The sequence below is a fragment of the Prinia subflava genome, chromosome 7 (genome assembly GCF_021018805.1).
Source record: "Prinia subflava isolate CZ2003 ecotype Zambia chromosome 7, Cam_Psub_1.2, whole genome shotgun sequence".
In the NCBI taxonomy this organism is placed as follows: Eukaryota; Metazoa; Chordata; class Aves; order Passeriformes; family Cisticolidae; genus Prinia; species Prinia subflava.
Genome location: NC_086253.1, coordinates 8,379,400 through 8,397,193, shown reverse-complemented (window position 1 = coordinate 8,397,193; position 17,794 = coordinate 8,379,400). Strand labels below are relative to the sequence as shown.

General features: G+C 37.8%; 1 protein-coding gene across 4 annotated transcripts in view; it reads left to right on the top strand.

The window, feature by feature from the left end:
• Positions 1 to 17,794, top strand: part of ZFYVE28 (zinc finger FYVE-type containing 28) — a 152,167-nt gene that overhangs the window by 49,944 nt on the left and 84,429 nt on the right. For all 4 annotated transcript variants that reach the window (XM_063401491.1, XM_063401490.1, XM_063401489.1 and 1 more), the window contains exon 2: positions 14,703 to 14,843. In XM_063401491.1, coding sequence (XP_063257561.1) covers positions 14,703 to 14,843 — 141 coding nt within the window. The remainder of the gene's footprint in view (positions 1 to 14,702; positions 14,844 to 17,794) is intronic.

Below are 17,794 nucleotides of genomic sequence, written 5' to 3'. Positions count from 1 at the left end.
TTCTGTGTGAATTTGTTTGTTGTTTTTTGTTGTGAGTTTGGTGGGTTTTTTGTTTTTGTTTTTGTTTTTGTTTTTTTTTTGTTTGTTTGTTTTGTTTTTTTTTGTTTTTGTTTTTTTTTTTTTGGTTGTTTTTTTTTTTTTTTTTTTGAGAAGCCAAGGCTGCTAATCAGTGCATAATTTTGGATCCATCAGGTATGATGTCAGCTTTTCCACTTCAGTCTGTTAATATTTTTCTGAGGAGAAATAACATGTTGGCGGAGGGCTGCCTCAGCAGTCTGATCCTAGAGTACAAATGGGAAAGTCAAGTAACAAGAGCTTCCATGAATGAACACATCTTGTACTTCAGAAGTATTTTGGTGTAGCTAAGCCATCTGCTGCACAGAATGGAAAAGTTCTGAAGGCAGTGTCTGCAGTATGTTCCAGGCTATGCTTTGTCTTTGCAGGATTTGGTCTTTTTTCTTTGTCTTCATGGTCTCCTGTGGTGCCTTTTTCCTGCACAAGTGTGGACTCCTTAAAACTGAACCAGATTCTTCATACCCAGTTCTCAGAGGGGTGGGCTGTGATTTGGCTCTATCAAACTTTGGTTTCCCTCTGGACTCTGGCATTAAGCTTTTTCCCCTCTTTCTTTCTGGGGTGCTGTGGCTGCTTACGCCTAAGTGAAATTTTTCTTGGCACAAGCTGACAGACAAATCTGAGAAATAGTCTGAAAAACTACTTTTGACTCTCTTCCCAGCTGGGAACTGTGCTGATTTTATGAATGGGGAAAACATTCTCAGAGCATGTTATTCTAGTCTAGGTGGAGTTTCTGCTTAGGCTGGGTAAGGGTTTAGAAACCTCTGAAAGGACTCAGTAAGTCATGTGAGAATATAATCAATAAACTACCACCTTAGGAAACTCAGATATATTTAATTTCTCACCAAGAATATATATTCATATGTCTTCAAAGTATATAAAAAATTTTAGCAACTGAGGTTCTTCTGGAATGTGTTCAGAATTATTTTTTATTACCACTCTTTCAAGGTGCCACTGAAAAAGTAGATGTTGGAAAAAACCCGTTTTGTGTATGTGAGATATGTAGAATAAACAAAGGGTTAAGAAGATTTATTTCAGCTTTTTAAGAGGCATTCTGTTCTATCAGTTCATTATCAGAAATCAGTTCAATCTATCAGTTTGGTGCTTTATGTGAACTTTTCCAATGGCAAGGAGCAACATCTTTCCCCCTTGTACATAAATTAGTAACTCTGTCTTGTGGCAGCATGAAAGAGACTTTGGGTTGTTCCAGAGAGTGAGTGAAAAGCTGACTTTTCCAATTTCAAGTTGTTTGCTCTAGTTACTGTTAAACAGAAAGTTTTTGTGATAATATTTTGTTATAGTGGGATTTTTTTAGACCTTGACATGGCTGAGTGGGTTACTCATAAGGGCAGTGTCAGTTTTCGAATTGCAGTCTCCTCTACTGAGGGATGCTTGTGGAGAGGTACTAAGGCAAGGCCTCATTGGAGTGTCATCCATTGCAAGTCAGAATAAATTCCTCAGCATGTACAATGAAATGTATGAGAGTCATGTTGTCCTCTACAGTTCATTACTGAAGTGTATAATGTTGCTCTGCTGGAGAGTTTTCCCATCTGTTGCAGAGGACAATATGCACAGTGGAATTCTGAATCAGTGCTGGCCTGAGCAGAATGAAGAGAAAAGGAACTTCTCTCTTTGAATTCTAATTTGTGAGCTTTTAAATTTTTTTCCTGCAGTATATCTTGTTCTAAGTGCTGTATGTGTTTTTATGTAACTATTTGCTCAGAGAGAAATTAAGTGTGTAAGAGAAATTTCTCTCTTTTGTTCTCTTTTTTGGAATCACAAGGTTCTGATGGGCCACTTGAGGTCCTGGGCTGTGTGCAGGTCCAGCTGGGCAGGAACAAATGACACCCTGATGGTGGTGGGGTGTGGGGTGGCAGACCACAGCATCACTAAGCTCCTTTGCAGAAATTTGGGATGTTTGAGAGAGGTTCTCTATGTCAGCGCTTTACAAATGCAAACAACTCTGTGGTAAGAAACATTATATATAATCATTAGGAAGTCTAGCAGTCTCCTGGTTTTTCATATTTTGCATAATGAAATTATTTCATGGGAAATAAAGATGTTTGTAGTAGCTCTTCTGGTAATTTAGTGAGTCTCACTTCACAGGTAATTTAGTTTTTCCTTTATGGAATAAAATAACTTGCATAGCTTTCTTGAAGTTGTCCTTTACTAATACAGTTTTATATATACGAGGGTTATTAATGTAATTTTCATAATTCAAATTATTTCATTTACCAAATCACAGAATAGTTTAGGGTTGTAAGGGACCTCTGGAGATGATCCAGTCTAACATCTCTGCCAAGGCAGAAGCACCTAGAGAAGCTTACATAGGAATGTGTTCAGATTTTTGATGTCTCAAGAGGTGGAGACTCCACAACCTCCCTGGGCAGCCTGTTCCAGTGCCCTGCCACCCTCAGTGTAAAGTTCTTCCTAATTTTGAAGTGAAACTTGTGTTTTATTTTATGGCCATTACTGCTCGTCCTGTCTCTGGGCACCACTGAAAAGGTCTGGGATTTGTCTTGTCAGCAGGCCTGCGTTCATCAGAGCTTTAGAATTTACCTTTGGGTTTAATGCTCAGAAGTTACCAGTGAGAAGGGCTGGGTTCACTATGGAACTTCAAGATGCTTTTCAAAGAGGAAAAGTTTTGTTTGGTTTATAAATCCATCTTTTCAGTTATATTTTAGTTCCCTATATTTACTCTGTTCGCAACACTAGTGCTGAGTCTGGCTCTGTCTTAGTGCTTTTGGGTTTTTTTTTTTATATCTTCAGGTTTTTGTTGCCTTCCTCATTGCAGCACTTCCAGCATTCAGTGACATATTAAACAGTGATCACTATATTTCACACATGGATTTTGTGTAATTTAAATATAGAGCTGCCTGTCTCAAACTGGTCTTTCTGATATCTGCATTCAGATAACACCTGGGAATTTTTGCCATAAAGTTTTGGCAGATTATTTTGCTGAATGTGGAATTAATGTATAAATACATGTCCCCATGATGAGTTATTGTTTTGTAATCAGTCAGTACTTTCACCGTCTTCCTGTAATTAGACCCACCCCCTCCTCCACAGGTAATGCCCTTTTTTTGTCTCAGGTTGTATTGGGTTCTTCCCAGTCCTTAGCCTGGTGCAGGTAGTAACACAAACAATCAAGCAGTAGCTGCTTGGAGAGTAGAAATAAACTGCCAACCAGATTTACATTTCTATTTTCAGTCCATTTCAAAGTCATAATTGTGTTTTGCTGAATATAAATAATCTTCGATGGCCCTTGAAAATACATGCATATCCCCAGACTTCATGAGTTCCAAGTTATATTCTCTTGCCTGTCATTTCCAGTTGATAAATTCTAGACTTCCTTTTTTCTCTCAAATAAATAAACAAAAAAATAAATGAATAAAATTTTTTCCAACACATACTTTGATTATGGATATTAGTCATGGTTTTGAATGGTGTTTGTGTTCACAGCACAATTTTGGGATGTGCTAGCATCATCTCTGAAGTTAAGGTGTCTTACTGAACAAAACCTTTAATTGGATCTACTCTCTTTTAGCCTATCTTGTAATGATTTTCTGTGTATATCATTAATAATTACAAATAATGTAAAAAAGTTATCAAGGGAAACAAACAGCAAAAAAATCTGAGTTACGGTATATTGGTAAGAATATATGCAGTTTTAAAAAAAATCCTTGTCAGCCTTTCTTTGAAAAGAAATGCTGTGTTTCACCTGCAACTTGGTAAGGAAAAGCAATATAGTGTTAGAAGTTGTAAAATATTCAGTACATGAGAAAAGTGTTGTCTGACTAGATGAGGTAACTGCTTGGAGGAGTAACCAAAAACATTTTACTGTAAGACTTTTCAATTAATTGCTTTGACTGTGTTTGCAGGATACAACAAAGGTGTAAAATACAGGTCTTCTTTAAGTATTTTTCCACAGTTCCTTGGGTCATGTGTATTAGAAGCAGGAGGTTTGTGTTTAATAATGCATTGAGATTTTTTTAGATCAGCTTTGGTAGTCTCTGAAGCTCTGCAGGCATTTTCAGTCTGCAGGCTTGCCTGTGTCATACACACACTGGATTTTGGAAGTTAAAGCAGATCTGTGGCTCAGGTGTGGTGTAACCACTGCTGGAGGGAGCAAAACAGAAAAAGCTGGTGCTAAATTCAGATGCAAGGCAATTTTGTCTCTATGGTAGCAAGAAAGGGCAAAAAAGAGATTTTTGTTTCAGAAGGCTTGAACTGGTGTCTCTTGCCTTCAGAAGGAAATTGTACCATTATGCTCCTGGCAGATCTAGAGGGATCTGGAGATCTCAGCTTTGAACCTTGGAATGGAACAACAGAATACTGACTGGGCTGGACAGATTCATGTCTGGTTTAGGCAAGAACACAGTGGGAAAGTATTTCCAGGTTCTGACCTTCACTTTGCATTTGTTACACTTAACAAAAAGGCTAGAGCACATAAAAAATGAGGAGTAGGAGAGTGCCTTTGGTTGTTCTTGCCTGTTTTAAAGCAAATTCACATGTTTTAGCCAAGTAATATGATTGTGTGACTGTAGGTTAGAAAGCTGTGTAAGTCAGGCTGGATGCAGCTGCTGCTGTTTTCAGAGCAGTCTTGGAATTAATGGCAATAATTAAGAACTTGGATTTCAGAAATGTCAGGAAACCTTTGACACTTGGAATTTAAGTTGCTTAGGGACAAATACTCACTTGTTTTGCAGCTGAAAATAAATATTTAGCTTTGATCGAAGACTGCATTTACGCTGAACCTTGTGTCAAATGCAGCATTCACAGTGAAACCAATGGAACAATTTAACTGGTATGTGATTGAAACACAAGCTAAAGCTACTCCAGCAGGCGTTCTTCCTTAAGGCTTTGGAAGCACTGGAATTCTTTGCCCCATTACATGTGAGGTGTCCTGAGTCTTTCTGTGCTTTTGGCATGGTCCCTGGTTAGTGTTCATTTCTGGAGCCTGACTGGGGTATAGAGCCTGTGTAGTGCTGGGATGGTAGAGAAGATTCTCAGCTGTGCTGGAAGGTCAAGGTTTCTACTGTCTGCTGAAAAAGGCCTGCACTAGATGTTTACATTGAAATAGAAGTGAATTTTTACTTGCATGAGCTAGTATTTTTGCATTACTTAAGCTAGCTTTGTTTATCAAACATCATATTTCTCCTTCTGTTTGTGGTGTCTCCAGTGTAGCGTTGTTTTTCAATCCTACTATCAAATACAGTTGTAATGGTTTCATAAAAGGAAAACTAATTGGAATCATATTCTCTCCAAGGCATTGTAAATATTACAGTAAGCATTACTGGTAATGCATGTCCTTTTAACATCAGTCCTGCTATTAATGCCTTTTCTCTTTTGTCATTTAGTATTTTATAGAAATACCTGGCAACCAGAAGTTTGCAGAATGCATTTGGGGACAACCAACAGTTATGTGAAAGTGATATTGCTGGTCAATAAAGGGTAATAGGCAATAGAGTGTATGTGTAATAGCTTTTCTGAAAGCTGTTGTTGAGAATGTGGGAAAAGTGTCCATTCATTAAATAGGTAGTGCCATAATTATATTGGCTTTTTATAAGTGCCTAAACAGGCAGCAGCCAGGTCAGAGGAACTTGATCTTGCCAGAAGAAACAACGTGTGATGTTTAAATCCTTGTATGAATCACTGATTTGTGTTGACTAGAGGGTTTGGGGTTGTTTTGTGTTTTGTTTTGTTTGGATTTTTTGTTTTATTTTTCCTCTCAATAAATGGCTCTGGAACTGTTCATATTAAGAGAATATAAGCCTGAAATGAATTCATGGTTGCATTTAACTTCTGCTTAGTTTCTGTGCGTTCTCTGCCTTGATTTAAAAGGAGCAGTTTGGGGTGGAGGATAGCTAAAGACTGATAGAGCTTATCTAGCATGCATGCTGATGAGAAGTGGTCAGACTCAAACTGGATGCTGAGCTAGCACAGAAAACAAGAATAGCTGTACAAACCCATTTGTCTCCCAGGAGAGATTTTCTGCGTGACCAGGAGACCAAGGACAGACCTTGAGGATATTGTCTGAAAAGACCTGTGAATGCCTAATTGAGGGAAAAAATATTCAATGCAGCAGGGAGTGGGAGCAGGGATGCATGGGAACCTTCTGCCATGCACTATCATCCAGTCAGTGTCCTGTCTCCAGCAAATACATGCTTTTTGTGTACTTGAATATATTTCATTGTTGTTGGACTGCCTCAAAAGTTTTAAACATGGTTTAAAGTCTTGTGTAGTCCTACTGTTGGTCTGTCTGTCTGTTGTCTTTCCTCTCCCTTTCTTTTTGCTTTTGTTCTGGTAATTTTCAAAGCCACTATTCATCCTCAAGTGTGCTTGGAAAAAGGATACTAATCACAGTATCAAGTCATTAAAAGCAATGAAGTTCCTCAAAGTTCCCTAAAACTTTAGGTAGGCTCTGCCTACAAGGAAGTGGGGACTTCCTTCTGCAAAGAGAGATGTTAAATCCTTGAGATCGAGGACTGTGTCTGGAGTGTTTTCCTGGTTGGACATGGGTGCTGTGATCAACATGGGACAACCAAGCACTGAAGTTTGCTGTTACCTGGAAAACAGAGTAGGAAACAGAGTGTGACTGATGATGGCACTTGGAAAGCTACTTGTTTCTGTGATTTAGCTGAAATAGTGGAAATGAGATCAAAAGATTTACTTACGCAAACATTCATTTGAAGTTATTGTCAGAAGGCAGAAGCTGGGAAAAGTTTCTGTGCTGAGGGCTGTACGAGCAGTTTTCTTTCATCACCGGGTTTGAACAGATGCGCTTCGGAACAAAGTTTTGATGAAATCTTTTTGTTGCAATGATTGATTGTGCTACTGATATGATGCCAAGGTACTTAAATCCCAAACATCTGTCAAGGTGTTCAGCTTGAGCTTATTGAAAGTCTCCTACAAGGCAAATGAGGTTATGTATGAGCAGCTTTACACAGATGATGGTGCTTTTATTAAAATACGATATGGAACACCTCAGACTCGCCCTAAGTTTGCTGAGCCAAAGAAAAATAAAGATGCGCTTTGAACATGAAAGAAATGAAGGAATGTGCTGTGCCTGTTAATACCTGAGAAGGACTGTGGAACAGCTCTTTTACAGTCAGCAGGCTTGACCTCGCTGGGTCAGGTTTCCCTCTTGTTGGAGCTTTGTTGATTTGGTTAAGTTGGGTTTTTTTAGAAATAAAAGTCTGGGTCTGAAAGGAATAAAGTTTATAGCAACATAGTAAGTCAAGAGAAATTAACACGTTAGACACATATCTAAGAAGAGGTCATTGTTTGCCCAGATATTTAGGAGTTATAAATATTTAGACACATCCATTAGACATGGTGTAACATAACTAGAGTGGGTTGAAAATGGTCTAACGCTGTAAGTTGTGAAGATGTAGTGTGGCAGCATGGTTTGCATTGCTGCAGGACAAATTGCTGGGTGCCACTTGCAAATGCAGCACGATTCCTCTGTGTAAGGCAGGGCTGTACATCTGGAATTGAACGTGATCGATCAACAAGCCCAGGGAGCTAAATTGGCTGTTTTCCTCTTGATAGGTAACAAATCACTAAAAGCACTGCAGGATCAATTTTGTTGGAAGAGATGCTTAGTGTAATGTTTAAATACAAAAATCTAGACAAATCTGAAGCAAACTGTATAAAAGTGTTTAGAAAAAAAACATGTAAAGAGTGATTTGTATATTTCAATATGTATCCTGACAAGCTGAATTTGTTTCTAAGTAAATATTTGTTCTTTAAACTTGATGTTCTTGCAACAGCTGAGAATGAAATCTGATTGGCTTAAGGTCAGACTCTGAGATATTAGCTGCTGGAGGAGGCTTTGGATAAGTGTTTTACAAGTTCAGGGGAGTGGGTTGACCTTGTCTGGCTGCTGGGTGCCCACCCAGCCATTCTCTCACTCCCGTTCACAACAGGCCAGGGAAAGAAAATAGGATGAAAAAGCTCGTGGGTCAGGATAAAGACAGGGAAATCCCTCTCCAGTTGCCATCATAAGCAAAACAGATGCAATATGGGCAAGGTTAATTTCTTGGTAATTAAAATAGCCTGCCATAGGCCAGATGAGTAGGCAATCTTGAAGGTTACCCACTCTTCACTTGGTTGAAGTGGCTGCTCCATCACTTCCCTACAGCAAAACCCCTTTCTTTTCTGGGGTCCATGTTCTTTCTTAGAAATCGAGGCTGTGACTCAGCTGCAGAGCACTCCTGTTCTGTAGAATAGATGTCCGAAAGCTTCAGTAATTTGTATTCAACATATGCTTATGTACTTCCCCCAGAAAATATGGATTTGAGCACATGCTTTTCCAGATTAGTATGATGAACACTCAAAAATAGAAACTACGTACACTGACCTAATCTATCATGAGTGAAAACCAACAGCAAGGCAGTCTCAGATGTTTAGTACTCTAGTTCAGCATAACAATTATAAGATTTTCCTTTTTGGGGGGGTAGAATTACACCTAATGCAGAGAACATTGGAAAAAATTATCCACCTGATTTTTGTTGTCCTATGAATCATTATCTCATGGGGTTGTTTGTTTGTTTTGTTAGTTTTTTTGCTTAAGGTGCTGCTAGCATTTTATTGTATTAACAAGCTGTTCACCTGTCTTTCTTGCTTGTGTAATGATATTCTATAGATAAACACAGAGCAGCTGGCAAAGCTTTAACCAGGCTGTAGCTTTTTTCACAGTGCTTTTTTTGACCAATTACTAATTGTTGTCTTCATCTCTGAGTCCTTTTTCTTTTTATACATGTGCAGCACCAGTTTAAGACTTCATGACATTGTACAAAATCTGACTGTCGAGGGAATTTTTTTCCTTTTTTTCTTTAACAGATTGCACTTCAGATAGTAGATTAAAAAGAAAATACCACAAACTAAGTAAAAAACCCTAAACCAAACTCCCCTCTGCATACAACTATGTACTTGGAACAGAAGTTCCTTTTTCATTTAGTATAAAGAAATATTTTTGCTGCTGAACCTTCTGACAGTTAAATGCCAGAATTTTTGACTCACCTGCTTGTTTGGAGAATTCTTGTTTCTTCTTGCTATTTATCAGCATTTGGAAATTAATGAAAAATTCAAAGTGCCTGTCCAAAGGAAGGATGTGAATACACTTGCTTACTTGTGGGGTGAAAAATAAGCAGATGTGACTACTTGCTGGTAGCCCTTTTTGAAGAAGTACCTTCAGTCTTTGGATTTGTCACCTGCCAGTTAAACTGCAACTGTGACTGCAAAATGTTGTCAATTGACAAAGTTTCTGCTGCTGTAAGCACGTTAAATTTTCATGATGGGGATAAGTAAACTTTGGACTTTGTGCCTAATTCCTGCCACTTTTGAACAATTTTTTTTTTCCTTCTTAAAATGTTATGTAAGTCTTAGTTAAATTAAATTAGCTTAAAACTAGTTATATGCAACATCATTTTTAAGTTTTGAAAATACTGAGTTGACTCATGAGTGCCTTTATTTGAATTTTTTAGGGCCTAGTTCTGCCATGTTGCCAACTGGTACAAGGAGCTTTTTTCCAGTACAAAAGCATCATTTTCTGTACGCTGCAGATACAAGCAAGTTTCTAACCTACAGCTTTCATGAATTCTCATCCTTAAGGAAATGTGCTTTCACTTGGGAAATCCCTTTTTAAAACTTCAGTGCTATGCAGTAATTGTTCATATTTGGGACTGTCTGATAATGGCAACACTTACTTTGGGGAATGGAAAGTTTGAGGTTAATCCTGTGCCTCTTTCCTTTCCCTGAAAATATAGTAGGCAACAGATTTTGACTGAGAACAACTGGACCCACCTTATTAGAGACACACTGCTATTATGACCTGCCTCTGAGGCTGGCTGAGATTCCTGTTTATAAAATCCTTGGGCTGAATTAGAGTGAAAAGACACTGAGTGACCAGTGTATTTATGAGGCAGATTTATTTTAAAACAATTCGATTGCTGTGGAAAGTATGTGGGCATTTTGTTTCTCTTCTATAAAAGTATAAAAATATAACAAAATATGTAAGGGAAAGAAAGAAAGTATAAGAATAGATAGTTTAGAGGAGAGATGTCACTACCTGTGGGTCCAGTGACGAGGCTTGATCACTGTTTTGCTGTACTTAGGTCACAGACATGATCCATGTGAGGGAGGCCCATGAAGTTTGTCAGGTTCTGTGCATTCAAGCTGGCAGGAAAGTGCCTGGATCCCTTCCCAGGGGAGGGGATTCTCCAAGTCTGATGCAACACTACAGGCTCTGTACAGTGTTCTGATGGAGCATTCCCAAGAAGAGTGAGGGAGTACTTTTGGGTCCTGGGTAGTCTTGGGCCCCCTCGCTTGGTCCTGTTCACTCCTTGACTTCACCTCTATGATTCTCCACTTTATTTTGTGTGCTCACCATGGATCTGAATGGGAAAATCAGCTCCAGAAAGGTGCTGCATTTGCACAGCCCCCATTTCCAGGCATATCCTGTTCTGACTTTCTCACTTGAGTGAGAAATGGGTGTTTGAGGCATAGCAATGCATTAACTCCTTACTGCTAAGGCTTCTAAAACCATCCTTTCCAGGGGGAATAAAGGAAGCTGTGTAGATGCAAGACAGTTCAACTGATGTGAACGTGATGGCCTCTCTAAAACTTTTCACTTTACCTGTTAGAGCTGTAGCAGAGTAGGAATGGTTGAGCAGGCAGTTCATGTTTAACCTTCCTGGTTAAGGAAGGGTTGTGTCATTTGGACCCTGCAGCAGTTAAAAGTATTGCACATGGGCTGTCACCAAATATTGGCCTGTGATTGTGAAGGTATTACGTACAATGTGTAATAAAATACATATATTTGTGTAAAATGCACCTTTTACCAAGTGCTCCTTGAAAAGTTACTCCAATGGATGTAGGTTTACTTTGTTCTCATGTCAAAAGGCAATCTGGATTTACCATCAGCAGAGGCGTATAATTATTGCTTTTCTGTATAGTTTCTTTCCATAGGAATCAAGTCAGGGTTCCTGAGTGTGTGGTAAAAAACCAAATGCTTAGTGCTGGAGAAGTGCCAGTGAACAATGGGAGATCTGGAGCCTTTCAAGTCCATGGACTTTATTTTAAGCAGGGTTGGGTTTTAGCTGTTGTTCTGAAGACTTCAGATCAGCAATTCAAAAATGATGGATATTATTTTCTAGGACAACTGGCAGGCTTCAGAAGATCGTGCTATCACTAGCTGGGATCTTGCTCATTTGTGTGGTTCCCTTGCTTCTGTCTGTTCTTTGGCTTACTTGGGATCATCATGTCTTCTTTGGTGGTGTCTGCATTCCTGTTGCGATCTCAGTAGAAGAAAAAGCCTGAACAAAATCTGTATTTCTCTACAAAGGATCACAGAAACCTGGGGGGGAAAATTCCCCGTAATGTTCAAATTATGGGCTGCTGTCAGTTCTAAGATGACGCACGTTTTATGTTACTCAAAAAGAGGTGGTGTTGATACTTGAAAGCTGCTGTTAAAAATCATGCAGAAAGTGCTTGCAATTTTCTTTCAAAAGGAGGATTGTCACTAAGAACCACCCTTATTTCTGTAAATGTGATTTTCAAAGTGGTTCTTGGATTCCAGAATTACTGTGTGGTTTGAGATTGGTCTGTTGGCACCCTGACTTCTTGTTGGTAGTTTATTTTTTTGGTCTGTGTCTCATGTTGGGAAGTCTGTGCTAGAATTTTTCCTCTCTGTTGGTTGTCACTATTTTTTAGGGACAGTTTCTGGTTTTGGTCTACCAGCTTGTTTACAAGCTGTGATAATAGCATCTTTTCCTCTGATAACATGCAATAGATAATTCTACATACCTGTTATTTGTCTAATAACCTGTAAGTAATGGGTCTCTTAATTTAAGATGTTTTTAACATTCTTCATTTAAATCCTTTTTGAAAAATCAGATCAGAATTCATTATGCAATAAACGGAACTAACCTAATCGTAGTCAGTGTTCATTGGTCAGGCTTGATGGGTAAAGCCAGAATGTAACCATTTCAATAGTTAATACAGCCTTTTCATAGGGACAGTTTCATACTGACTTTGTGGATGACAGGCATGCATCTTTTGATTTTAGTATCTGGCTTGTTGAGTGGAACATAATAGAAAGTAAAAAAGTAAGTATTCAGTGAGCGATCTTTCCTGAAGTAAAAGAATGGTATATTATTATATAGCATGGCTAAATTTGTGTTATTTTATTTGGTTGGAGTTTTTGGTTTTTTTTTTCTTTAATTCATGGTGTGCTGATTCCTGTCTTGGTACTGGCTGGGATGATAGTTTGTGTATAGCATGCAAATGGGGAGAGCAAGTTATGACCCATATATGAGGTGATGGTTTCAAATCTGTGGAGAATGTTCTCCAGTGGTGTGGTACATTAAAGATACTCAGGATAACCTGGGCCATTTGATTTGGCTGAATATGTGGAATATAAAGAGGCATCAGGCAGGAGGAATGCAAGGTGTACTTGTAGAATGAGACTCCTGCCTGCAGAGCTCGTACTCAAGAGGGTGTTGGGATAATAACAGCAAAATCACCATGTACAAAAACCTTCCTGTGCAAGCAAACCAAATCCTCCGCAGAAATCCCAAACCCATGAGTGCATCCTACAATGGTGATATGGTTAAAGGGGTCACTGCAGTCAGTGAATACAGAAATGGGCAAACAGAACTAATGCAAGTACTTGATACTGTGGTGGAATAAGGCAAAATGAGCGGTGCTGCTGAAGTCCAGCAAATGAAAACAAGAACTTAGATGTGTTAGTTTGTTGTTCAATGGGATGATTTCCTGAAACAAACTACCTACTACTAGGATAAGGGGTAGGATAGTAGGATAACTAGGTAGGATAGTAGGATAACTACCTACTACTAGGATAAGGGGTAGGATAGTAGGATAACTAGGTAGGATAGTAGGATAACTGCCTACTACTAGGATAAGGAGTAGGCACTCCATGAAATGTTTCCAAATTAAGTCTTTCTATTAATTTTAGTACCTAAGGGTGGGAATTGCTAATTCTTATTCTGCCAAAGAATAGTAAGGAATTTGGATTAAATTATTTGAACCATATTTTGCATAAACTGAAAATAAAAATTGGCATTAAACATGGCACTATCCCTAATTTTGTGTTGCCTACTGCAGTAAATTGAATTTGTAAACTTGTGTTTTATTTGCTTTAAGTGGCCCCCTGTGAAGAGATTTAGAGTTTCATGCAGTTTCAGCTTGCCAGGGACCACATATGATTGACACAATTAATCAAAGATCACACTGCTGAGCCACACCAAACATAACACAGTTGAGAGAACTCAATTAAAACTTTTGTTCCTTCAGTTGAAAAAAATGAGCCACGTGGGAGCCAAGTGTCTCAGGTGTACTTGTTTTGCTTGAGACCAGTCTTAAAAAATTGCTTATTTTGCTTCTGCAATGCAATTTAGATGCTTAAAAATCGGCAGTCATGCTTTGTCACAATTCCATACACAGACTCCTACATCTTTGTTTATTAACTTTGTCTAGAAGGTTTTAATGGCTGTGGATAAATGCTGAAGGAAAACATAAAAATCAGAAATAAAAAAAATCATTAGGTAGGGAATGCTTAAAGAAATGCTTTACTAATCTTGACCATAAATACAGTTAAACAATATAAAATTTAGTAGTTCAATTACATGCTCTCCCTCTTATCATTGAGTTTGAATTTTGTTTCCCTGACCATATATCACAAGGTTTATCCTTCTCCCTGGCATCTTTATATCAAGGCTATAGTGAAGACATTATTCAAGAGTGTAGATTTTTGACAGCTTACACTTACGATGTTGAAACCAGAATTCTTAGCTGTTAATGTTTAAAAAAAAACTTTCATGGTCTAAACGTTTCCTATTAATATTTCTCAGTGTTTTTGAGGAGACCTTACTTTATTAGTTTGGTTTTTTTTATTATAGTTGCTGCTTTGTTTTAATGTGGCCAAAAATCTATTGTGGTGATTCTGTCCTTTGCCACCTGAAAGTCTTGTGACATAGTTTTCTCTCTTTAATGCCATGTTTAATGATATTATTATTAGTGTTGTAAAGTGTTTGCATCTGTTTGGCCCTGATAAATTCAGTGCTTTTCTCTTCTGTGGCTTCATTCTTTGATGCTCAAAGGGAGGATTCTGACCAGACCATGCTGCAAAGATTACCATGGTGCTTGATAGATGGTTCCATTGCTTCCTAGGTTTGGGGGGTATAATTTGTTTGTTTTAACTTGGAAAGCAACTTGGTCTTGTTCTGCCTAGAGCTGAAGTCTCCTCCTGTTTAATAAACAAACCTTGTGATTCAGTTGTTTGCTCCTCCAGATAATTATGCCACAAGAAATGAGAATGCCAGGGTGCTTTTGGAGATAATGGTAGCTGAGTAATGTCTCAGATTTATTATGTGAGATCTTTCTTGAGAGGATTTTTTTTTTCTTCAAAGTAGAAAAAAAAATCTTAAGTGTGTGTAAATAATCTCAATATCAATCATTTCCATGCTGCCATACTGTTTATCTGGCTTATACATTCAAAAAAGCCACAGTAAATACAACTAACTGAAGTTGTTCTAGTTTTGGGGGTTTGGTTTGGGGTTTTTTTTTGCAAAACTAATGTAATATTGTCCATGTCTCCAATACAGAGAACAGACCCACAGCTCCTTGCTCAGTTCTACTATGCTGATGAGGAACTAAATCAAGTAGCAGCTGAACTGGACAGTTTGGATGGAAGAAAAGACCCCCAGAGATGTACACTGCTGGTCAACCAGTTTCGCTCCTGTCAGGTAATTGAAGTGGCCACTTCTTGATTTCACTGGGATTTTTATGTACATTTAATGTATTCCATGAATATTTTTTGTATTGGTTAGTTTTTATTGTCAGAGTTTTTTAAAATAAACCCTTGTTAGATCCGTGCCTTTACTTCCTTTAAAGTGTATATTCTTGAAAATAATTAACGATAAATTAAATTTCTTAGATGTCATTTAAGAGTGTTGATTCTTTCCCTGAATAAGAGTGCACATTATAATCTTCACTTCCTTTATATAAAATGAGCATACAGAGCTTACAGGACATGAGAAATATTTCAAAATTTCAAGCAGCAAAAAATAGCCATATCATTTGTAGCTGCTCATCTTTCATGCCTCATGGATCTCATAGTTTTTTATTAGTAAATGAACTACATTCAGAGGGTTATGTGGTGTTTAGCTAATCCAGATTTTTAGAGGTAGAAAGAAACTACTTTTGTTGTACCCTTAGTAGTGCAGGAGTGCTTTGATAGTTCCTCTCCCAGGCACTCCCAAGAAAAAGAATTTAAACTGAAGTAGGTTCAAGTCTAAAATACATGATGCTCAGATCATATGAGCCAGCTGAGCGTCAGGTATTTTCATACTTTTCTGCATGAAAGGTAAATGTTTGCTGTCACCTCAGGACGATTTTAAGTGCAAGGACCATAGTAATAAATGTACTTTTGCATTTCCACCAAGTAAAACATGGTGCAGTTAAGTGTAAAGAATGTATTTTGATTCACCCTTGCTAAAATTTCTTCCTGTTACTCCTAGTAAAATGTACTAAACTTCATTATGTGGAAAAAAATCATCACTAATCACATTAAGATGAGTTTCAAGAAAGTGCCCTGATCATTGTAGGAAACGTTCACATTAGGTTAGCTGAGTCTGTTGAAAAGAAAAACAGGTGCTCTGTGTCTGCTTGCAAGAAAACTGAATTTTAAAAGTGCAGCTTTTTGAAGAGCACTTACAGAGAAAAAGTAGACAGTGAATGTATTGTTCTATCAGAAACAATTTTAATACTTCTGTTGACTTTGGACATGTTCACAATTTCCTTCTGTATTGTTCCTAGAGAAAAATGTGGATTTAAGGGATTATTAAACTGGAAGCTGTAAGTTTGTTAGCAATTAAAAACGCAGTGACTTGGAGTGAAAAAAAAAATTATGTGGAAGACTTCAGTCTTGTGTGTGACGGATCAGCTGTACCTAAACCACACTTAAAAAACATTTATCTGACTTCTACAAAACCTTCAGTAGTGGATGTTCCACAAATGTTCTAGTCAAATTCTTTCCAGCCTGGCAGGAAAGATTTTCTGATATTAAGGGTGGATTAACAGTATCATTGTGCAAGACAAATCTCCGTGGTTGTTTTATCCCTGGCAATGACAAGTTATTCCCTGTTTCCCTGCAGGCACACAGGCTTTCTGATGTGTTTGCTGTAGTACAGGCAGACACAAAGAGCTGTTCTATTCAAAAAGTAGTTTCTCTGGAAGTTTCACCTGTAGGAGTGCAGGAAATGAAGACTGATTGCTCCTTGGTCAGTTTGCTTGGCTTGTTCTATAGTGATTCACTACCTTGTGACTCTTAATATCTTCAGATGCCTGGTAATTTCATTTGTCAAACAGATTGCTGTTACTAAAACAATCTGTTGCTAGAACCAAAAGAAAAGATGGAGGGGTTTTTTATGTAGCTATTTTTGTAATTTGTAGTTTGAAAAGTTGTGCAGAAATAGGTCAGATTATTGTCAGATGTCATGTCAAAAATGGCTTTTCTTAATTAGGTCTTACATTATTTTGTAGTACTTTGTGTAAGTGCAGTGGGTTTTTGTTTCTTTTAAGGATTTGTCCTGTAATTTCCAAACAGGAAAAGAAGCAGTGTTGTAGTAAGGATTCAAAATGTAGGTATTTGCTGACCAAATATCACATGGTAGGAGGAAAAATTGGTTTTAGCTGAAGGGGTGATGGAGTTTTAGAATGATGGAGAAGCAAGAGCCAGCCCTGGGCTCAGAAAGTTGTGGGGGAAGGTTGTGCATGTAACAGGGCAGCAGCTGTGTTGTGCAATACCCCTGATTTCTGCAAAAACAGTCATGCAGTTCTGAGACTTTTGAGAAATGTGCACTCTTTGACTTTTCATGCAATGCTTTTGAAAACTATTTTTTGACCACAGAATATAGTTTACCACAGTCTGTCTTTGCATGATTTTTTTGGTACTATTCTGTGCTAGTTTTTCCATGGAAACCTTAGTTTCAAGATTTCCAGATTATTGTCAATTTTTATCTCCATGAAATTTACAGAGGTATAGCATTTCTATCAGATTTTAGTATTTTCTAGGGATAAGGGTTTCTAAAATTCCATGTGCTTCTATCTTGGCATCTGTTTTTTAGATTAATTCATTGTTCCTGGGTTGCTTATTTTCAGATCATTGACTGATAGTGTCTGCTTGATTAATAGATGATGTTCTGAATTTTATTTTTATCAACTAGAGAAAGGAAATGCCTTTAAATGACTGTGATTTTTATTTTTTTAGTGCTAACAAATCTTACAAACTGTGATTCTTCTTGGAGAGAGGTTGGGTGTTATATTGGATCTTAACCATATCTGAAGAGCCAAGCTTTAAATCTTTGTGTCTACTTTGAATTTATGATAGTTTTGTTAAAGATTTCTAAGTTTATTGTTGTGTCTGAACAGACTCAGACAAATCAAAAAGTCTCTGCCTGAAGGATGTAAAACTTTATAGTGGACATACTTAAAGTTTTCTGTCTTGACAAAACTGGCAGTATTAGCCAAAGCAAGTTGAGGCTACACCTCTGAATGTTGTCTTCTGCTTTGTCATAATACTACTGCTGATAAGAGTCACACTTCTTACAGTAAATTAACTTCTCAGAATTTCTGAACATCTTGTGTCTTGCTTTTCAAATGCTGTGGGCTGACTGTACAGCAGGATGCTGAGTAG